The sequence below is a fragment of the Puma concolor genome, chromosome B1 (genome assembly GCF_028749965.1).
Source record: "Puma concolor isolate L17-30 chromosome B1, mPumCon1.1.hap2, whole genome shotgun sequence".
In the NCBI taxonomy this organism is placed as follows: domain Eukaryota; kingdom Metazoa; phylum Chordata; class Mammalia; order Carnivora; family Felidae; genus Puma; species Puma concolor.
In genome coordinates, this window is record NC_141670.1 from 191,402,436 (window position 1) to 191,426,550 (window position 24,115).

Here is a 24,115-nt window from a genome sequence, read left to right on the forward strand (position 1 = left end):
AGTAAGAGTTTCACCAGAAACCTAATTGGCTGGCATCTTGACCTTGGACTTTCTGGGCTCCATAACTGTGACAAATAAGTTTCTCTTCTGTAAGCCACCCAGTCTATCTATGGTCTTTTGCTACTGCGGCCTGAGCTGAGACACCAGATAATTTCTTTCTTGCTCTTGGAAGAATGAAACAGCCTGAGTCATAGGATGCCTTTGGGTTGCCAAGATCAGGACCTTTGGGGAGATGAAGTTCTACTCTCCAGTGAGGAGGTGGTAATCATTTCTTTTTCTATTTGAGAGGCTGAATGAGGACACTGCAGGACCTTGGAGGAAGACTGTAAAAGAGAAAGTACCAGCATCCTGCATTTGTAAGATAGAAGCCTTCATCCTGTATGGAGGGATGTGTGAGTCCTGTGGCCAAGGTAAAGGACAGCTGTGAAGGGATCTTCTGTCAGTTTCTAATGCACTAACCACATGGGGGCTCAGGTGGTAATGACAGGCTCATTCAAACAGGCTGCCACTTTGCCATCAAATCTCATTTTAGAAATGCCACCTACTTCCTCCCTGATTTCCCGAGGTGGAAGTTTGCCACTTTCTGCCCCTCAAAGGGCAGACTCTGTTGCACTGCAGTCTCCTGAGTGCCTGGTGGAGACTGGAGTGGCCGAGTGGCACAGGCCGCGCTCCCTGGGAAGCTCACGCTGCACTCACTGCATGCATAATGTTTATGAAGAGTGCTCTTCGCATCACCACCCATGGAAAGGAAGGGAAGGAAGCAGGCTTAGGCGAGGGGAGAAGTTGCATTGTGATGCAATCTTCAAGAAGGTTTTGACTGATCCCCTGGGGAGCTCTGCAGCTAGGGTGGTCCTTGACACAGGTTCCAAACTGGGGTGAGGGGATCAGGCATTTCAATGTCCGTGTTAACCAGTCATTGCATCTAGACCGCCCTGGAGAGAATGTGTGGCCGGGGAAATGTTTCTCTTATGCTAGCCTAATCCAAAGGGAGCTGAGAACTGACGGTGTCCACTGTCACAAAACCCAGTAGCTGGCAGGATAAGCCCTTTGGGCCTGAAGTATTTCCAGCAGAGATATGTCATAGTGTCCACTAGTATATCCTGAAGATGGGGTTGGATCCATACTTCCCCTTAATTGTAATGTGAGAGAACAAGATTCAAGCTGAGGTGAGGAAAAGGAGCTTAGAAAAGGAACCCCTGATGCTCTTAGGTCAAGGATTTCTTTCCAGATGTGGCATTGTTCCTATCACGGACCCACTGGTTGGGTTCCATATTGTGTCATGACAGCCATTACTGAAATTGTTCTGTTGTGTATGAAAATTCTACTTCTAAAAAGAAAAGGATTGGGGCGCCTGGGTGGCTCAGTCAGTTAAGCGTCCGACTTTGGCTCAGGTCATGATCTTGCAGTTTGTGAGCTCGAGCCCCGCGTCAGGCTCTGTGCTGACAGCTCGGAGCCTGGAGCCTGCTTCGGAATCTGTGTCTCCCCCTGTCTGCCCCTCCCCCACTCATGCTCTGTCTCTCAAAAATGAATAATCGTTAAAAAAATAAAAAAAATAGTCTGAAAGTCTTTAAAATAAAGGATTCAAGTAAAGAAAATGGGAGCATCCAAAGCTGAAGTCAGTCTTCCTTCATATTGGATCTCAGCCAATTCCTTGAGTCATGTAATTTTTACTTGTGTTCCTATATGAGGGCAGATGAGACTTCTGGAGTCCTGTTTGTTTTCCTCAGTTCAGGAGCTGGCATGTCATCCAGTCTGTGAGTTGGACCCTCCAAACTATCTGCAAATGTAGGGACTTTAGCTGAGGCTAAAGGCTCACATGACGAGATATCACGGGGTTCTCCTTAATTTATTCTGACCTTGGAATTAGTGAGTTTATAGGTGAAGTTTTGTTCTAGGAAATCATGTGGTGTGTGTGCGCGTGCATGTGCACGTGTGTGTGTGCACACGTGTGTGGACGTGTGTGCATCAGGGTTCAGAGGAACAGCGTCAGGTCTGATGGAACTGAAGTGACCGGTCCTCTTGCCTCTGGCATGTGCTTGGTTTGTGAGTGTCCCACGTTTCGCTTGCAGCTGTAATGTCTATTGCTACACTCCCAACTAGGTTCTCAGACTATCTTTCCTGTTGGGACAATCCTGTGTTAATATTCTAAAATACAGAAGCATTTAGAAGAAAGGGTGAAAAAAAATGAAAATAAGGTTAAAAGAGGAGACAGAGATACAAGGATCTCTGCTTCATCATTTTTGAAGCTAGAGGACCACCATGATTTTTTTTTTTTTTTTGCCAGATGATAAGAGATCTATTTCCTAATCAGAGTATGTGTGTGACATTCAGAAATGTGTTCCTGCTCATTTCACAGCTCCAAAAAGGAGCTGACAGGCATCAGAAGAGAAGAATTGTAGTGAACATAAGAATAATAGGAACGAAAAAAATCAATGTGGAGATGTAATTGAAAGTTAGAACTGGTGGTCAAGGTAATTGAATGGTAATATTGTGAGCAGAAACCAAGTAGGGTCAGGTAACTGCAAGATTAGGCAATTCACCGATGTACATCTTTCTCCTTCCTGGGATAATGCGGGCCTCTGAGATGGTGGACAGAGATGTTATCAGGTGTGCTCATTCAAAGAGAAGTTCCTCTCTAGTTTTGTTCCAAGTCTTGTTTTTTTTTTTTTTTTTCTCCCTTCCTCACAAAGAATCCTTTGAGACCTGGAATGAGTCCAAGGCTGTGACTTTGCAACTGACAAAGCTGGACTAGGGCATGTTCGATCCTGTCCTTGTGACTATCTTAGCAAAAGATTTCAATTGCTCCCGGTCAGACCACTCTATGGAGGCACAGCTGACTAGAAGGATGACCAGAAATACTTAAGCAGCCACACAAAACTCATTCAATGTCACCAGTCTCAGTTCCTGGAAGAAAATTGCAGTTAAAAGTATTATTTATTCTCTTTTACCCAAGAAGAGATATAATGAAGATTTTATAGTGTTATTGGGAAAGCAAGTGCTATTTATGGGCATTTTTCAAAAACCAAAATAACTCCCCTTGAGAAATACTCATCCTCCAGCATTACCTCATGAGGCCGTTCACAGACTTTGCCTATCAATTCCAGTGAAATCAATATCACATTATGGTTGGAGTCAGATCTGGATTGTGTGACCTTGGGCAAGTCACTTAATCTCTCTGCCACAATCTATGTGAACAAGCTGAAAATAATTCTAGCCACTTCAAGAAGGGAGGGAAGATTAATGATGGCAAGTTTTTTCAAATGACTGTCTCTGTGGCTGTTTCTCCCACTCTTTGGTTTTGTGTTTGCTTTATGTCTGATTTTCTTTAGAATCCAAATTCAGCCACCCACACACTGACACAAAGACAAATCTAGTTCCAAATGCAGGATGGCAATGCTTCCACTCTGCTGAATCTTGTATCTGTGGACCCAGTTAGCACTTGTGAGTGTCCTCTATTTCCCCGTTGTGGGAGGTAGTGGAGGGAGGCAGAGAAATTCATTTGGAAAATAATTGTTGCATATACTATATTACCCCCTTCACTCTGGGTGATTTGTGGTTTATTTTTCTTGGGCATCATGTTTCCTCAATCCTGTTGTCACTGGGCCCCACTTTTTACCTACCGTTGTTTAACTAGCTCATGTAATTGATGACCCACTTTGCTTTTCCAGCCTGGGCCTCAGTGTTCCCTCCAGGATATGCCTCGAGTGTGTGCTCCACACCTTCTTAAGCCGTGGCTACAGGGGATAAGCCAATACTTATTGACCCATTAAATGCAAACCTCAGAATCTCACTGAGTCTCCCAGTTGCCATCCTCACTCTCTTCTTGTTTTGCTATCAGACTTTGTGAGAGGGCATTCTAGTAGCTCGTAAATTCCACTCCTAACTCCTGGTTATCCAGCTCTTACCTCATCACTCTGTTATTACAACTGCTCTTTTTTCATCACCACTCTGGGGCCAATGCATTCTAGAGATGTTAGCATTATCTAAAGTTGTATCTTATTCCGGTGGTCAAGTTCATTGTATTGTGTCCAAATTCACTTGCCTATTGTCTTGGCTTCAACTACCATTTCCATGTAGATAAGTCACAGATCTATGTTTTTTTTTTTTTTTTTTTATTCATTTGCTTAAAAAAAATTTTAACATTTATTTTTGAGAGAGACAGAGCATGAGTGGGGGAGGGGCAGAGACGGGGGGGGGGGTACAGACTCTGAAGCAGGCTCCAGGCTCTGAGCTGTCAGCACAGAGCCCGAGGCGGGACTCAAACTCATGAACCACGAGATCATGACCTGAGCCGAAATCGGACACTTAACCGACTGAGCCACCCAGGCACCCCTCAGATCTATGGTTTTAGACACCTCAGTCCAAATTTGTTTTAAAAATATCCTTTCCCACCATATGTCAGTCTTACAGCATGTATCAGAGACTTGAGAAGGTCCCTTTATGAGGAATTTGGAATACTATACTAAGGAGTTTGAATTTTATCCTATCGATGGAGTTGATTGAACACATTTAAGATATTTAAAGACATTAAAGCCACCATCTGGAAGAATATATTGCTTTCATTGTTAGTTCCTCAACAGAGAGGAGGATGGGGCTTCCCAAGTGGCAACTCTGATCCTTGAGCTGTTTCCAGCCCTATGCAGGCACCCAAACACTGCTCCGAACAAACCCAGATTGCAATTCTTGTGCTTTAGAAACAGCAGAAACAGACAAGCTCAAAACAAGGAGTTATACTCGACTTTCCCTTCTCCCTTGCCAAACATGCCCAATGTTGTCGTGAATCACTTCTTCTGCTGTAACAGTACAGTTTGTACTGACTTTTCTGATTCATTTGCCATTTTTCCCCCTTTTAATCATTCCTGGCTCTTACCTTTTCTTAAGAATATAGCCATCTGATCAATTCATTTTATATTATGCTATCAACTAAAATTCCTACAATACAGGTCTGAAGAATTCCTCCTACTCAGATAATCTTCATAGACTTCTATTGCCCACCAAAGATTTCTGAACTTCTTAGCCCTCAATCCTAAATATGGTCTGTATATTTTCACTATTTTATTAGCTTAACATTGAGTCAATATAATGCAACTGTCCTCTGTTTTTTTGAATTGGTAAGGTACTTCTCTCTTACTTTTTTTTTTTTTAACGTTTATTTATTTTTGAGACAGAGCGAAACAGAGCATGAATGGGGGAGGGACAGAGAGAGAGGGAGACACAGAATTGGAAGCAGGCTCCAGGCTCTGAGCCGTCAGCCCAGAGCCCGACGCGGCTCAAACTCACTGACCGCGAGATCGTGACCTGAGCTGAAGTCGGACGCTTAACCGACTGAGCCACCCAGGCGCCCCTCTCTTACTTTTTTTTGAGAGTGTGTGTGTGTGTGTACATGTGTATGTGGTGTGTGTGTGTGTGTGTGTGTGTGTGTGTGTGTGTGTGAATGGGGGAGAGGCAGAGGGAGGGAGGGAAAGAATCCCAAGCAGGCTCCAAGCTGTCAACACAGAGCACAAAGTGGGGCTCAATCTCATGAACCATGCGATCATGACCTGAGCCAAAATCAAGTCAGATGCTTAACCAACTCAGCCCCTCAGGTGCCCCACTTCCCTCTTTCCATATCATTCTAAGCATGCATTGCTACCACGGCTCCTGCAGGCTCAATCCACATCTACAATAACTTATTTATAAAGACTACATCTCTCAATATTCAATACAATGCAATCGGTCTTCTCTAGTATTTCACGCACTGTTTTGGTTTCTTTGATGAGAACTGGCGCATCCTAGCAGATGAAGCGAGATTTTACCTCCTTGGTTGGAGGCACAGCCCTCTGTCATTCTCACAAAGTGGCACCTAAATGCACAGTTATTTTTTGATGGTTTTCCAGTTGACTCATTTCCTGAGTCTCTGCCCTTGGTGTACAGACAAAGGAATGTGCATGAGTCTCAAAGCACAGGTTGGCCAGCAGTTGTTTCTTTCAGTCTAGCCTCATCAGCTTTTGAGTTCATGAAAATTCCTCAGAGATTCCAGAAATATTATTCTTAATTTTCAGTGCTATTTTAAGTATTCATATTTTCTGTGTCATCAGAGGTATTTCATTTGGAAGTTGAGGAACGGCATTAAACACAACTAACTACTTGCTATTTTTAAATGGAAATCCATTTCTGTTGATAGTTTGAAAGATCACCGCAAACAGAAGCCAAAAGAAAAAAAATATAGAACTATTTAAAGTAAGTTAATAAAGGCAGAAAATGGCCAATGCTGTATTACATGTGGAAGAGAAATCTATGCCTTGCTCTGGCCATAGGAACTTCTTTTGCCTCCTTGACCACATGAAGAGTTCCTTCCCTACTCAGGCCTATACCCAGGTGGCTCTTTCTGCATGGACCCCCACCCCTGACCCCATCATGTACTCCCACAGTTCTTCACTCTGGATTCCACTTTATCCTTCACAACTTGTCTTACATGTCACTTCTGCAGAGTCATTCCCTGACCTCCCACTACATATTTGACTGGATTCCTCTGCTATGCTTTTTTTCTAGTATCTCTTAAGTTTCCTGAGGGCACTTATCACAATCTGAAATTGTATGTAGTTTGGTCACTTGTATGATATTTGTTACTCACTTTAACCTCAACTCCAAGTGCATACAGCGTATGCTCTAAAGTGTTAGAAGTGACGTCTAGTTCGCCTGAACTATGTATCAAAAGGTTACCATACTTTCTTGCACATGACAGGAGATAAAGAATAAAAATGTATTGTTAAATGACTTTTGAGTATATAGAGAGGATTAAGAATGAAAATAACTTATGCATTCCATTTAGTTTTACTTATTTTATAAAAAGCTTTATATAAAGCTTCATATACTTTTTATAGCTTATATCTTTTTACAAACATGAGTTTTGAAGTAACGATCACTCTAGTGGGTAGACAGCTCCATAATGCTCCAGATCTAAGTCCTGAATCAATTTCAACAATCTTTCAATCATTTCTTTGGAAAGAGCTGCTGCTGACAAAGCAAGCCATCCCCAAACCAGAATGGTCAGAGCAATTCTAACACTGAGGTTAGTCTATCGTTGCTTCAAAATAATTTCAGGAAAGGTAGGGTGAGCACAAATTGCAAAGACTGAGATGGTTGTTATTCAAGGAACATATCTGAACTTGAACACATGTCACATCCCCTGGCTTTTCCTGATGGTGCTTCAACTCATGTGAGAATTTATTTATTTATTTAAATGTTTATTTCTTTTTGAGAGAGAAAGAGAGACAGGGAGCACGAGCAGGGAAGGGGCAGAGAGAGAGGGAGTCACAGAATCTGAAGCAGGCACCAGGCTCTGAGCTGTCAGCACAGAGCCCGATGCGGGGCTTGAACTCACGAATGGCGAGATCATGACCTGAGCCAAAGTTGGTCGCTTAACCGATGGAGCCACCTAGGTGCCCCAACTCATGTGAGAATTTAATTTTTTTTTTAATGTTTTTATTTATTTTTGAGACAAGAGAGAGACAGAGCATGAACAGGGGAGGGGCAGAGAGAGAGGGAGACACAGAATCCGAAGCAGGCTCCAGGCTTTGAGCTGTCAGCACAGAGCCCGACGTGGGGCTCGAACTCATGAACTGTGAGATCATGACCTGAGCTGAAGTTGGACGCTTAACCGACTGAGCCACCCAGGCCCCCCTCATGTGAGGATTTAAAGTAAACACAGTAGGGATGTCTAATCACTATCTTTTCATATTAGAAATGTACATTGTTCTGGGTGATAGCTTTGACTCCGAATATGCAAAATGTTTTGTTTGTTTGTTTGTTTTAACTTACTGAAGTCTGTTGGAAATGCTCTGCAATAGTTTCTTATTTAAAGGAATCCTAGGGTCAAGGCTTTTTAAGTGAAAAGCCTTTTATAACATGAGTAAGTGCCCTTACTTTGTTTCATTTGCTGTAATTATTTGGCTATTAATTTTTCTCAAACAAGGGCTCCTGTGAAGAACGCAGTCTCATTGCAAGGCAAACGATCCCCTAAGAAACCTGCTAGCTCAGCCCAAATCCCTGGCATGCATAATTCTATTTTGTGCCTTTATAGGCAGGGAGGAGAAAGAATATAATCTGAAAGCTACTAAGACTTCACTTTTCTTCCTTAGAAAACAAAAACAAAAACCAAACATATCTAATCTGGATTACTTAATAATTTTTATATCTGTTTTGAGATACAGATAGAGCATGAGCAGGGGAGGGGCAGAGACAGAGGGGAGAGAAATCCCAAATGGGCTCTGTCAGAGCTGGATGCGGGGTTCAAACTCACAAACTGAACCATGAGATCATGACCTGAGCTGAAATCGAGTGGGATGCTTAAATCAAGAGTGGGGTGAACCACCTAGGCACCCCTCTAATCCAGACTCCTTAAATCAACGTGATGAGTAGGGAGAACAATTGTGCCAGGAAATAAGTTTCCAAGGTTTCTAAAAAGCCCCTAATAGAGGGTGCCCTCTCTCTTAAACATGGAGCCACTCTGGTCTAAGAGGGCTAAGTGGGATTCAGCTTCTCTGTCTCCAAGCTCTTTATACCTGTGTAAAATGGGAATCCCCAAAATGACATATTTCATATAAAGCCCTCTGTATAGTGCCTGGCATATAACAAGCCCTCAGAGGGGTGCTTGGGTGGCTCAGTCGGTTGAGTGTCCGAATTCGGCTCAGGTCATGATCTCACAGTCCGTGAGTTCGAGCCCCGCGTCGGGCTCTGTGCTGACAGCTCAGAGCCTGGAGCCTGCTTCGGATTCTGTGTCTCCGTCTCTCTCTGCCCATCCCCTGCTCATGCTCTGTCTCTCTCTGTCTCAAAAATAAATAAAAACATTAAAAAAAACCACAAGCCCTCAGAAATAGTGGCTATTAAGATAACACATACCTATAAACAGAAATCTGAATCCTATTATCTTTGTAGATGCTTCTTTAGTGAATGCATGATTCCCAGTCCTTGAAGAAAAGAAAAAATGAAACATCAGTGGGAATAAATAAATGTTTTACAAAGACTATATAATATTTATACAGTTAAAATATACACATTTTAAACACGAATAAGTGATTGGACATTTGTGTGTGTGCACGTGTATGCAAGTGTGTGCATGTGCATGATTTTCTTCAAGGAAAATGAAGAAATGTTAGCATGGTGGTTAAGTAATAATATTCCATGCAGCCCATATGGTTTCCCTGTTCTGGATGCTGTACCTCGATATCACTAACCCTTGCTTCCAGTGCCTGTGGAGAAAGGCACTCTGTCGTTCATCGTTTTCCGCCTGGTTCTAATTGAGAGGAAAGGAGAACAAAAATGAAATACCACTTGTGGTTTAGTTAGACTTCGCCTTATATTTTTTTTTGGAAGGAATTAGTTGAATATGCACTTTTGTCAGAGCAGAGAATGTATTCTTCTGTCCATTCCTTTCATGTGGCTGTTCCAAAGTCCCCCGATGTGACAATATGCTAATCTTAAACCAATTCCTGTCAACAACATGATATAAGTTTTCTTTGTATCATTTTGATTAAGAAATTCTTAAGGAGTGGACTCTAAATATTTTACAGTTTCTAAGAAAATCACCAAGCTGTTAGTGAAGTAAATATCTGTTTAATTTACAACCATCAGTAGTATAACTGATATTAGTCTGGAGAAAGACAAAGCACAATGAATTATACATGTACATCTAATTTTTTGTGTAAAAAAGGTTTTTTGAAAAGAAACATCTGCATCTTCACAGGGTACCCTGGGATTTTAATAAGGGAAGAGCACAGTCCACTATAAATCATTATCAATTCTACATTGTAATTTAGCAGCAAACATGTTAACATGGGAACATTAAGGTAATAAAGGAGCTTTATTGTTTGGGGAAAAAAAAAATCACAGTTCTTGACATTACAGCCTTTTTTTCTCCCCACCCACCCGCAATAAAAGGGCAAAAAATGTCAAGGAAATATTAATTTGTAAAATACCTACTCTTCTAGTGTTGACTGCTATATACCATCTCTGTTTTGTGGGGACATGTTGCAGAGGGGCGGGCCACTTCTTTCTGTACAATGACCATCTCACGCATCGACTTTACACTCTGCAGGTGTCCTGAATGAGGCCAGTAGGTCAGTGACACCAGTGGTCAGATGTCAAGGTAAACAAACAGATCAACACACATTTATCCCAAGATAACACCCTATGTTAGTACTATTGCCAAAAAAACCCAAAAAGATCCTGACTTTTAAGTTTGAAAAATATACAAAAATATCAGGACAATTATAAATTAATATATATTAAAGCATTGAGAAACAGTAAAAGAATGGCCTAAAATGTTAAGTACAATGTACTTTGATACAATAAATATTTCTCATGGAAACTGAATACTGTATAGGGCTGTTTAGAACTCATAGAAACAAAAATTCATATTATTACTAATTTATTTATCAATAATCTATTGGTTCTTTATCATCTCCTTTATCATTTATATTACAAAAAATTAATACTGGAAAACGGTAGATAAACACTTTTGTGTGCTTCTTCTGCTAACATGCTGACGTTTACAAAGAACATAAAACTTATTTTAGCACTCCCATCTCTCTCGGGAATAGAACCCTTGTCTTCAGGACACTATTTTGCACATCGTATTTCTCAACCATTTGTCCTATGAACTCTAGAATCCCATTCCTCCGCCTTGCGTCCTCACATTCACACGCGCGTGCTTGGTCTGTCCTCATAAACCACAAAGAGGAGCACGAGGGTGCATGGGTTTTATGCTCTGGGCGATTTCACGGCAGCACAGGGCAGCTCGGCTCTCCCTTTGCCTGTGCTTCTGTCTTCAGCATGTCGCAAAGATGAATTCGAGTTGCAATGATTCCCACTTTCGTTCTGATGCCTCCAGGTATCTCTCTCTTCATACTTCTCTAGCATCGGGGAAGCGTTAGTTCAAGCATTTTTTTTTTTTTGTTCCCAAATGCAGGAAAAAAAAAAAGTCTTTATTCTCATAATAAAAATAAGTCTGTTCTGTATTTTACAATATATTTCAAATATTTCCACTATGAAGCATTATTAATTAGTCCAACATGGTCAAGAAGTAGACGACATTTCCCAAAGACAAACGCTGCCAGGGACGCGCTTAGGAGGCGCACCTGGTACAGCCACACTTCACCACCTTTTCCACCTCGTCCACAAACGAAGACCCGTCAGTGCATTCGAAAGAGTATTTCCGTCGCTTGCTCCTTAGGGGTCCGCAGCACTGGCCTCCCGTACATCCACCCCTGCATTCCAGCCGGGACACCTTCTTGGTTGTCTGGCACGCGGCATAGCCCTGCTGCTTTTGGTAATAATCTCTTATTCGCTCCCCTCGACACGAGAGTTCTAGAAAAGAACAAGAAGCACAAGCATTTCCAGGGCAGCCACTGTGAGTCATGCCAAGTGACCGCGAACCCATCACTCAATTCAGGAGGTCCTCCCTTTGTCTGCCAAGTGTAACTGCTGTCACCATCCTTCTATTCCGTATGATGGGCTGCGGGCACAGCCTGCTGGTCTTTGCAAAATACTTCTTTTGGGGGGGGGGGGCTTTATTGTCCGCAAAGCGAATACTATATACGCGGACTATAAATACCATGCTATTGGACTGACAAGAAAATTGGATTCCTAAATCTTTTCCTTTATTGCAAAAATACACATCTTCTGTTTTTACACTTTGAACAGCTGGTTTTGTTTACCACAGGGAGCAGTTTCCCGCGAGTGTGCAATTTAATTTATTAGACCTGGGGTTTCATATCATTCAATCTGTTACTTAATACAAGTAACATTCCACTGACTTCATAAATTACCCTAGTATGAACTAGTTCAAAAAGAGACATCTGCTAAAACCTTCCACGGGCACGTTCCTCTTGTCTCGTCCCTCTGATGCACACGCTGAAGTGCGTGCCAGCTGGAGGCAAGGCACGTTCTGATCACGCAAAGGAGAAGAAGGCGGGCCAAGAAGTCAGCACGTTTCCCTCCCTCTCACCTGCATGCTGTGCTGTGCTGAATCGGTTGGTTCTAAGGTCAAAGGTGACTCTATCTTAAAACTGGAGCAGGACGGTGAGGACCCTCCCCTCTGTGCCAGAGACGAATTAATAATATATGTGGATGGGGACAGCAGGTAACGGGAAGAAGCGAGGGAAGTAAGCGTGCTGCTACACAAGGTAAAAAGGAGTATTTTTCACGGCACATCAGAGAAGACGTGTGGAGGCGGTGCAAAATCCCGCTGTGGAGGCTGAGGACACTTTACATCTGGTGCCCTCACACCACTGGGAAATAAATCTCCAGCAGCAACTCTAAGCCAGACACAGACCTGGTGCTCCTCAGATCACTCCTGTGAGTGTGTGTGTGTGTGTGTGTGCGTGCATGTGCATGTGTCTCCCTTTCTCTCTTTTCAAAGATGAGGGGTCCTCTTGCTTGCTGGGTCCCAAGGATGGGTCCCAGGCAGGTGGCTTACCTCGATCACAGCTGTCCCCAGTGTATCCACTGCTGCATTCACAGTAGGGCTGCCCAAGTCCTGAGAGCCTGCATTTCCCATGCTTGCACTTGATCCCCTGGCAGGGGTTAAAGAGGTCCTCCTCTTCATCACAGAGGACTCCCCCGTGGCCCTCCAGACACTTACAGCTGTAGGAGAATGCATTGATGGGCAGGCAGGTGCCGTGCACACATCTACAGTGGAGGAGGAACATGGGAATACAAACGCATCAGGCAGAGTGGATAAGAATGGAGAAAGGGTCATGGGAGGAATATGAAGGAGATGTGCTAATGCGCCGACTTCCTCCTCTTCTCCCTCTCCCCCTCCTTCCCTCCCTTCCTGGGTTTTGCTTCGAGGATTGGGGTATGTGTGTGTAACTGCCAAGCAGCCCAAACTTACTTATTTCCCAGACAGGGGTCATTGGTCCTCTGGTCACAGAGGGGCCCGGTCCATCCCTCCTCACACTCACAGGTGAAGCCCGACTGGCTGCTGGGCTGGCACGTGCCGTGGGCACACACCTTCTTGTGGCACGGCTCACAGCCTGGCAGGATGCCGGTTTGCATGGGCACCTTGCGGAAGTCCTGGAGCTCACTGTTGATGTAAAGGTTCCGGATGCAGCCGTGGAAGCTGGTGCCGTTTTGCCCAGGGGCCTGGCGCAGGGCCGCGGCCACGTTGTTCTTCCCGGGCATGCCTGTGGAGGGACACAGGTCAGCGGTCGGCTCTTTGGGGGACCCTCAGCCATTTGCCACCCAGACCCGTTTAGGTCTTCCTGCAGGGTGGGAGTCAGAGACACACCTTTAGGACAGCTAGAGACCATAGGCATCCAGTCCTGTGGTTCTCACCCTGCCTGCACATTAGAATCATACGAGATCTTTGAAGAAATATTGATGCTTAGAACCTCAGCGCAGACCTACTGGGTCACATTATCTGGGCAGGGGAGGGGAGGGAGAGGAGAAGCGTGTTTCCTTGTTTTGATTTGCCTTTTTGGAAGATGCTCCAGGCAATTCTAATGCGAAACTAGAATAAAGAACCAAATTCATTGGTGGTCAGTCTCTAATTTTTAACATTTGTTTCAAATCAAACCTGACCCAGAGGCATAAATACATAAAACCTCAAAGTGTAGCTACTGTAGGCTAAAGGCAGGATCAGGAATGGGGGGAGAGATCAGTGGTCCCCCTTCTCTCCACCGACGTCTTCAATGTGGACACACACCCTGGAAGCCGACAGCTCCGGGAGGCACAGTGAGAGTTGGGTGACATGCTCAGTGTTGCCCAGTTAAGGAGCAGGTTGCAGTTCCCTGATGAGTGAACCCCGTTATCTCTAGATAGCGGTTTTGTCCGTCCAGTCTTACGGGGTGAAAGCTGCAACCTTTCACCCCGGCCCTGCCAAATTCTAAGCTGGGGAACCAATTCAGCTCAGCACTGGCAACATCCTGAGCCCAGTTGCGGATGTCAGCGTCTGAAAAACGCTCTCATGCTTCCTGTCATGACAGCACCTCATTGACATCATTTTTATTTTCTTGCTAATGGAGAGTGAAGCCTTCATACGCCAAGAAACCAGACATACAAAAGAAATTCCTCCGAAAACAGAATTTGCAATCTTTGCATATATAAGTTCCAGTAGTGACAGTCATCTGGTAACCTTCATTTGGCAAAACTGAGGAATCTTTCCATGGCCTAAGCCAGACCCTGAAATAGTTCCTGGATGGGATCCTACATGAGACAAGCGTCCAGACTGCAGTGGGGTAAGGGGAGGGAGCCAGAGGCCTTCATGGCGGCTGATGTCCCCCACAGCACTCACACCCTCACTGTGCTTGTCTGTGTGCTCCGAGCTACTGGCTGGAGGGCACAGGCTGGGGAAGACTCCATTCTCACTCTCCAGAGGGTTTGCTGCTTAGAAAGACCAGGACCCTCACTCTCCCTGGGGCCTGACTCATGACAGCACCACGTCTGTATTCAGAGGAGCCGCCTTGGGGTTCTAGCAGGTACCAAATGCAGACAGGCGGGTGTACGGAATCACTAGGCCAGAAGTCAGTCTTTATCGTTGGTCTGTGTGCCCATGAGCCTATCATTTTCTTTTTATTTTTTTAAATGTTTACTTATTTTTGAGAGGGAGGGAGGGAGAGACAGAGCATGAGCGGGGGAAGGTCAGAAAGAGAGAGGAGACACAGAATCTGAAGTAGGCTCCAGACTCCAAGCTGTCAGCCCAGAGCTCGATGTGGAGCTGGAACTCACGAACCATGAGATCATAACCTGAGCTGAAGTAGGACACTTAACTGACTGAGCCACCCAGACGCCCCATGAGCCTATCATTTTCAACCTCTCTGGGGCTTGGTCTTCTCATGTAGAACATGAATGGAGGGACCAGAGCAGTATTTTCCAAGTCTTTCATACATAAGAACCACCACAGGTCCATGTTCGGGAGGTGGCTCCGGGCCGCGTTCTCTCCCCACCTTGAGATTCTGACTGGTAGGAAGGCTTGGGATGCAGGGATCTAAATGTTAACATGCAGGGTGACTTTGATGTAGGTGCTCCGTGATCACACTTTGACAAGTACTGAATTAGCTGTGTTGGCTTTGAAGTTCCATAACTTCAGACTTTTAGTCTATGTCCATTTGGCCCTGGAAACTGAGTTGCTGTGTAGAGCAGGTCAAAAGAATGAAAGGCACCATTTCCAGGAAAGCACAAGTTAAAAAAAAATTCCTTGGTCTGGGAGAAGGTCTTCCAATTTAATCGTATCTATAGACCACGCATGTATGGTCTTCTTTTTCACACATTTAAAAAGAACTTCCAAACTATTTTTAATAGCTTATTTTGATATAGGTCCAATACACCTACGTGCACATGTCAAGACTAAATACCAGTGAAGTTCCATGGCAGGAAGAAACAATTAGTAAATGTATTCCTTTCATTCCCAAAGCTAACACTTATACAAGATCCAGCTATGATTATAATAATTTTTAAATGAAAATGATATATCACACATATATTTACTTTGAACAGGACATCACAGAATTAAAGTTATTCTGACTCAACCTTTCCACATGCTTGGCACATTTCTGACCAGTGAACCAGGTCTGAATTTACCAACAGAAGAAGACCCATGTTGGGGCTCAGTCAGTTAAGCGTCCGACTCTCGGTATTGGCTCAGGTCATGATCTCACGGTTTGTGAGTTTGAGTCCTACATAGGGCTCTGCACTGTCAGCACAGAGCCTGCTTGGAATTCTCTCTCTCCCTCTCTCTCTGCCCTGCCCCTGCTCATGTGCTCTCTCAAAATAAACAAATAAACTTAAAAAAAAAAAAACAAAAACAGAAGTAGACCCATGTTGATTTTCTGCTTTTAGCCTTTCCTCTATGCCATGGACTATAGCTGTAATTCAATCAATCTACCAAACAACAGATAACTTGGTAGACCATTTTTAACCTTAACAAGCTATACATGTTTCAACATGACAACAAGGAAATCAAGGGTCAAGACTGGGGTCCTCTGTCCAATGGCGGCAAGAGGACGAGATGTGTGATTCATGGAGGGGTCTCTAAGTGCAGTTCTTAACTTATAACAATTCTATTAGATAATGTACATTCTGTTTAGACTATTATATAGAAAATCAGAAAGATTTGTTGTTTTGTGTTACGTAAAGCCTATGCCATGGGTACCTGATAAGGCCTGGGAGGGAGAGCTGCCTCCCTGTTTTACTAAAGAACACTTCTGCAGGTGGGCCTAAGGCATGGGGTGCAGCGCCTCCAGGCTGGCCTTGGGGAGTGCACCTTTTCAAACTTGGGAAAAAGATGTGCTGAGGTATGTCACTTTCTTTTGCTAACTCGGGTTCTCTTCCCTTGGCCACACAGAACCCAAGGATGTGGTCTTACGATTATGTTGTATTTTTTTAAATTTGAATTACCCTTGAGACTGGGCTCTGATTTGGAAGGAAATGGACCTAGGTGTTCTTTAGCAGTGAGGCTAGATTGGAGGTGGTTTCCTTAAGGCCTGGATGGACAGAGGGACAATATGGATTCTTCCTGACCCTCCATCTTTAGAAAGATTGGCACTTTTCAGTTTGGAATGAATGTAGAACTTTTTTTCCCCCCTTTTTGAAAAATGTTCTGACCTAAGCACTCCCATTTTGTACTTTTCCCCCCCACACTGCATTGTAAAGGGTTTTAAAAGATTCACTGAAATGATTTCTGATGAAAGCACAATAAATCAAGTGTAGGACAAGTCCAGAAATAAACAAAAAGCCACAAAACTCAGATGGCTTCCCTTTTTGCTTGATGTTAAAAAGTGAGTGGCAGTGCAAATAGATGGCTTTGGGGTCAGACAGACCAGACCTGGACCCAAATGAGGTCTCTATTACTTCATAGCTTTGTGAACTGGGACAAGTTTTGTCAAGTCCTTGAGGCTGTCCCTTAGGAACTATGAAACAAAATCATACCTACTTCCTAAAGTCTCTGAGGATCGTGCTGGACACATAGCATGTGCTCAGTAACTATAATTTCTTTTCCCTCAAACCACAGGTACATCTGTGACTTGCTTTACCAATCCCAACATAATGGCTGTTAACTGTAGTGCAGGCTTTTATTTTTAAATGAATCTCCTAGTTGTGATTATCATGAAGCAATTACATCATTCAACTTGCTGAGCAGATTCACTCTGCAATCCTTGTGTTACAACCTACTATGGTTACTTGAAGACTTGTCTGTTTTCCCTACTCCCCTGGGCAAGAAGGGATACTTCTTCAACTTTGTAACATTTATGCATGTATTAACTTGTTCTCAGCATATGGTAGATACTCAATAACCAATGGTTCCTAACAATTCAAAAAGTCTTTCAATGTGTTAAGATCTTCTGCTGAAAATTACAAAAAAACAGGTGCTCTGAACTTTCAGGACAATTCCAAAAATATTTTCAAGAACGTCTTGGAAGGGTTAACATAATTATGTAGAATCCCAAGGTTACTATTTGGCAGGAAATAATGCAAACTTTGTGAAAATGCCCGTCCTGCTGAGGAAATCACTTACATTGACCTGCTCAAGAGCTTTAGCTTACTTATCTTTAAAATGAGTTAATTTTATCAGTCAATTCACCTCAATCCAATGTGATTTAATTCAATGTAACTCAATTCAATATCACATGCTTTCTTGCTCCTTTGCCTGAAAATTGAAATTCTGTACCACCAGCTTACACTTGCCCCCCACTCTACCATCTGCTCCCCCCCCCCCCGCCCACACACACACACAGAGGAAGGTTCTCTTCTTTGTGGGTCTTCTCCTCTGGACTCCTTCAGAACTTTGCCCACACCTCTGTTCCTCATCTCTTCCTCGTCTGCCTTCTTGTTGGTTTAAAAAAAAAAAAAAAAAGTCCAGAAACTGCACTCTGTTGTTCCAATCCCTAATCTACCCTTCCAACTCTATTTCTTGTTTGTTCACCTTAAGGTCTTAGCTCAGCAGAAGTACTTCCTGTAATGCCATACAAGTCGCACATTTAATTCATTGTTCATTCATTCATCATTCAATTTGGTTAATAATTATCCTATTATCTACATTAGTTGGCAACTGGTAGCACAGATAATATGAAATGATAACATCTGACAGAACTTTTTTTTCTTTTTCTTTATAGCTTGGTCTTGACCCCAACAAAAGCAGCATCCCAGGCCCATGCATTATTGCTCTCACGTGTGTGCTCTCTCACTCTCTCTCTCTCCCTAAGACCTTGCTGTGTGGCTTCAGGTGTGCTGTGTAATTTTCAGCTCTTGTTAAATAATAAACCTCGAATTTTTCTCCAAAATTTTCTGATGGTTTTTGCTAAAGGGCACTTTGCAATCATAATACGAACCACAAGAACCTGTCCAACCACAGCAGCGGTTATTGACAGACTGAGACAGGCACAAAACAGGTCTCTTAACACATATCCAGGGCTCTTTCTTTTCCATCCATGCTGTCCATCTTTCAATGGCTGATCACTATTGGTCAATGGCCACAATACCAGGAATCAACAACTTCAGAATTAGTCTGTGGTGAGAATCACAGGTCTTGGGGACCCACTGGATTTGCAACAGAGCTTACCTCCTACATAGAGCGGAGAGTCAAAATTCAGAGTCGACTGCTTTGACAAGTTGGTGATGATTTTGGGGCTTCCTCCATCCACAGAAAGGGAGAGACTCTGATCCAGGGCAAGTAGTTCTACAATGTGGAAGTTTCCATCATTGATCGTCTCCACGCTACAAAGAAAAAGCAACGTAACTAATGCTTCAATTTTCTTTTTGTTAACAAAAAGAAGTTAAAATACAAACTTCAGTAAGCACTTCTTAGGAAAAAGATACTCCTATCTAACATTAATAAAGACAAACACTAGTAGTTGATTTCAAGATAGAAGATGAAGTACAATCAATTTCTACTTTTTAGGAATGGATACAAAATAAGCTTGTTTTCCCATTGGGAGGGGTGGAAATGGATACACTGAATCACTCTCTAGTCATATTCTTCTACTATGTAGAAATTATAAAGGATAATTTATTCTTTTGCTTTTAGATGCCACTAAAGTTTTGTTTTTCTAGATATTGTTACTCCAAATTGTATTTAAGACAAAGAACCCACATTGGTGCCAAATATCCTCTACAGATTATCACTGGCTTTGATCTTTTAAATGCTGCACAGTAAGACTTACCCGAACACACACACAGATACAGGAAGAATCAACTTGGTGGGATCATTGTGCTTGGTAAAATGTATTAACTGATAATACACTCTTCCCTTCCTTGCATTTTCAGAGGGATGGCCATCAAATGAGATTACTGTGAAGAAGTCTATGCTCAGTGGAGAGTAACAGATTCAATGGAATGCTTAACACAGTCATAGCCAGTAGTGTTGACAATGCTTCTTCAGTTTTCTATTACTTTTAAGGGACAGGTCTAACAGTCATTCCAGAATTTGAGAGGGCATATGGAAATTCACAAAATGGCTAAAAACAAAAAGATTAAGAAACAAAGATAAATGAAAAATGGGGAGTTAAAATAAGATGAACTGGGGTACAATTACTAGGCAGGTGCTATATGGCTGTGAAGTGTGCTTGTAAATCTAACACATGGGTTAACAGCAAAGAGGAGCATGGGACCAATGAAGAAAACAAGAATTGATACATGGCAGTGTCATGAATATATTAACCTCCCACCATGGGGGCAAAATACGGCATAATGGAAGTTGGGGCCAAAAGTAAGTAGCGAATATTAAAGACCCAATATGCTGGGATATCAACTAGGAAGACGGAAAAAAAAAAAGGCTCAAACATGGAAATATGGGAGCATGTGATGGAGAAACTGTGCATACTTAATATTCCCTATACAAGCCGATTGCTTAAATTTCTGGGTACTGATACTTAAGATTGCAAATAGGCCACGCCTGGAAAATAACAGAAAAAAATGTGTTGACATTTCGGTATGGTTCTCACCACAGGTGTCTAATCATATCCCTTTGTTTGCCAACACAGAATAAAAAGTTTTTGTGGTTTGACCATACTCTAAACCATTCTGCAGAACTGTGAAAATATTTGAAGTTTTCTGGTTTTAAATGGTTGCAAGAGTTCACACGTACAAAGATCTTTGATAATTTGTCTCAGATATCATCTTTTGAATGATAAATATTAAATCTGCCAATCAATGTTTTTATCTTCTGCAGATTTAATTATCCCAACACTCAATACCATTAAAATCAACAGAGGAAACAATATACAGGAAAATCATTCACTAAAAAAGTTGGATACCAGCTGCTACTGGTCTTAAATAGGATTGTCTTCTAAAGGAATATACCAGATGGTATTATTAGCTAATGGGTAAGCATACAGATTTTAGAGTCAGAGGAACCTGGATTTGAATCCTGGTCTTGTATTTATGAAATGTTTGACCTTAGATAAGTTACTTAATTGCTTATACACTTCAGTCTTCTCTTCAGTAAATGTTAATATATATTTCACCCTCTGGTGATTAATTTGAGGTCGTATGAAATATATATTTTTTTACAAGTGCAGAGTGAGACATCCAGCATATAGAAAGTGCAAAGTTAAAAGTTAGGTATCAGCATCACCATCACTGCCACCGCCATCATCATACAAATAATCCAGTATTATTTCAGTATCTTCTTCAGGAAGAAATTAGTTAGCTTTATTTTTGATGTTAACTGTAAAATAATGCTAAAGACTAGCAGAAATATAACAGCTTCTTTAGGGGCATATCTTGTTCAAGTTACTAAAGTTTTATGTAAACTATTAAAATGAAGATATGCATAGAGAGAGTGGGGACCAATTAATTGCTTTTTCCATTGTGATCATATACAATATGTAAGTGGTTTTCTATGACTGCTCTATGAGCACTGACCTTGATTAAGTCATAAATATTAACATGGGACTTGCTTTTTTCTTTACATTTGCAAAGAAAAGTCCCATTTGTACTAGAAAATGGGTTCCTGGTCACACATCAGTCTTAGACAATCAACGCTGGCATGCCATCGTTAGTGTTTGATGCAGTATAACTGAGTAAGCTACTTCAAAGCAGGAGCCATGTGTTATTTATTTCTGTATTCCTTAATGTATCCAGGAAAGTTTCTGATAAAGAGTAGATGCTCAATAGATATATGTTAAGTAAATGAAATGCGAGGGAGGTTTATTAACAATAACATTCAGTTTTTTAGCACTACTAACTGGATTATGGGTATAGTAAAGAGGTTTCAAGCAGACCCAGGGAAGGACATCCAAAAGATGAATTTTACTTAAAAATTTGGATTTTTCAGTAGTCATATTCTGCAGGAAATACTGGGAGATAAATCTGGTTCAGTGTGTCCTCCTTAAGATGTGTGACGTTGGATTAGTGTGACTTCAAGTCGTTTTTCTGTTTTATTTTCCTCATCAGGGAAATGCAAATAATAAGACCAAAGAATTACTTAGCCCAGACTATCGGCCGGGTGCTGTTCTAAGAACTTCACATGTAATAACTCTTTTAAGAATCAAAACAACCCTAACAACCGGGCACTTAGGGTACTCAAGGGGGCAAAGCCCGCTGCTAAAACAGATTGGAAGCTGGGGTTCCTGCTTCTAGAGTACACATTTTTAATTATTACGTGCCACATTTACAATAAAAAACCTGAAAAGTAACTAGTACTATACAAATGGCATGTGTTCTCATCACTACCAAGCTTCTAATAGGGGATTTTTCTCCCAAATATCCCAAGAATAACGTTCTATGAAAAAAAAAAAAAAACACTTATATGATGGTTACACAATTTGGTACATTTACCAGAAATCATTGAATTGTAAAAAAAAAAAAAAGAAAGAAAGAAAGAAAAAGTAATAATCTTATTAAAAAAATGTTTATTTTTGAGAAATGGAGAGAGAGTGAGAGCAGGTAAGGGACAGAGGGAGAGGGAGACAGATGATCTGAAGCAGGCTCTGTGCTGACAGAACGCGGGACTCGAACCCACGAACATGAGATCAGGACCTGAGCCAAAGATGGACTTGTAACCGACTGAGGCCCCCAGTGGCCCTCAAAGTCATAATCATATAATTCGAGTCTGAAGGTTATGAGAAGACATATAAAGTACATAGATTTCAAACATGGAATGGGATTCTATTTTCCCAATCATATGTGAAATTTAGACTGGTTAGATTTTTCTCCTCCCAAAAGTTATCACTAAACTTAATTCCATTTCTATTTCCCTGGAATCAAATGAGGCCTCACCATGGTCTTTTGACAGATAAGTAGTGTGAAATTAATATTTTTAGATTCTTTGCTCATTAAGATGATACTGTGTGTATGAGCCTGAAGAGAGGACTTGAGAGCTAAGAATATTCTAAATTGGTGTTTCATGCTGCCCTTTGAAGCAGGAGATTAACCAGGGGATGTCCAGAAATCCTTTGCCTCTATACCATTTAAAATAAAAGCAGTGACTAACACATCAGTTGTTACAAGATACTACTGAGCCATCATCGATTTTACAGTCTATCCCGGTCATTCTTACCTATCCACTCACAATGCACAACATCCTTTTGGGTTCTGAGAAGTATTGATATGCTCTTTCACTACTCCCGAGGGAACTGTGTAGTTGATGACTCATGAGAGTCACAAGTGAATCACTTAACATTGAGACTTTCCACTGGGAACACACATCGAATTTATTACCATTAGTATGCATTTAGTTTTACTACACTTGCCTATTAGCTGAGATTTTGTTTTCTTGATTTTCTCAGTGGGTGTATGAAAACAAAGCAGTTACTCAACTATGTCTTGTGGTTTTGTTACAGAAAAAGAGTTTAAAAACTCAGAGTCTAAAAGAAGAGAGGCTCTAACTTGCCTATGGGGATTTTTTCTTTTCTTTTTTCTTTCTTTTCTTCTTCCTTCCTTCCTTCCTTCCTTCCTTCCTTCCTTCCTTCCTTCCTTCCTTCCTTCCTTCCTTTCCTTCCTTTTTTCTTTCTTTTCCTTCCTTCCTTCCTTCCTTCCTTCCTTCCTTCTTTTCTTTCTTTTCCTTCCTTCCTTCCTTCCTTCCTTCCTTCCTTCCTTCCTTCCTTCCTTCCTTCCCCCTTTTTTTTAATGTAGGATGCATCAACATGACATTTTTATATTTCTATCTTGACTTTAAATCTTAAGGTATTTCAATAGTTTAATAAAGGCAAACAGTTTACTTGGCTTATATAAGCTCTAGTTTTTCCCCTTAAAAATTTAAAGAATCTGTTGGCATATTCTATGCAATGAAATAGGAATCAGAAGCCAGACCAATTCAACTGGTCATCTCATTTTGATTATCTCTGGGATGAAGATACTTCATCTGTGGAGATGGTGATAAAATATTTCCCCGTTTATGCCTTCAAATCAAAAGGAATAGGAGGTCAAAGGGGATTAAAGGTACTATTATTGTTTTTTAAATGTTTATTTATTTTTGAGAGAGACAGAGAGTAAGAGCAGGGGAGGGACAGAGAGAGAGGGGGACAGAGTTCCTGAAGAGGGCTCTGCTGCTGAGAGCAGAGAGCTCGATATGGGCTTGAACTCATGAATGGCAAGACCATGACCTGAGCCCAAGTTAGAGGCTTAACTGACTGAGCCACCCAGGTGCCCCAGGGATTAAAGGTATTAATGCAGGTGCATACAAGTTTTCAAAGGGATGTCTTACAAAATAATTGATTGACCAAGCATACTTAGATTTTAATAAGTGCTTTTGAGGCAAATTACCTAATTTAAATAAAAATGCACTAAAAAAAGGGACTTATATATTTGAACGTACAGTAAGAGTCACATGTAAGGCAATGACACTTTCATTTACCTTCCTTATCAGGATATCTGAGCGTCAAGGATATCCATAAGCCACCAGCATCAGTAATTATCGTGAGCCACTTGTGCCCTAGCACTATAGCAGGGATCTTACATGTATTACTTCCAGTTCTCCAAACCACACATGAAAAACAGGTATATTTCCAATTGTTTAGACCAGGAAATAGAAGCCCAAAGGGTTTGCTCAAACTTGCTCAAAGTTATAAAGCTGGTAAACACTGCTGCCTTCCCATACGGCATTATCAAGAACTGCTGAGTGTTTATCTTGGAAATGAGGCCTCGCAGATTCTATTGTTTGTTTTTCCAATGAGACTAAATTCTTCTCCTTCTCCTT

At 41.8% G+C, this 24,115-nt stretch overlaps 1 protein-coding gene across 9 annotated transcripts in view; it reads right to left on the reverse strand.

The window, feature by feature from the left end:
* Nucleotides 1-9,574: 9,574 nt before the first annotated feature.
* Nucleotides 9,575-24,115, reverse strand: part of SLIT2 (slit guidance ligand 2) — a 375,863-nt gene continuing 361,322 nt past the window's right edge. For all 9 annotated transcript variants that reach the window (XM_086705341.1, XM_025922049.2, XM_086705338.1 and 6 more), the window contains 4 exons: nt 18,539-18,693; nt 12,875-13,166; nt 12,458-12,669; nt 9,575-11,346 (listed from right to left, as the gene is read on the reverse strand). In XM_086705341.1, the coding sequence (XP_086561467.1) occupies nt 11,105-11,346; nt 12,458-12,669; nt 12,875-13,166; nt 18,539-18,693 (901 nt within the window). In that variant the 3' untranslated portion in view covers nt 9,575-11,104. The remainder of the gene's footprint in view (nt 11,347-12,457; nt 12,670-12,874; nt 13,167-18,538; nt 18,694-24,115) is intronic.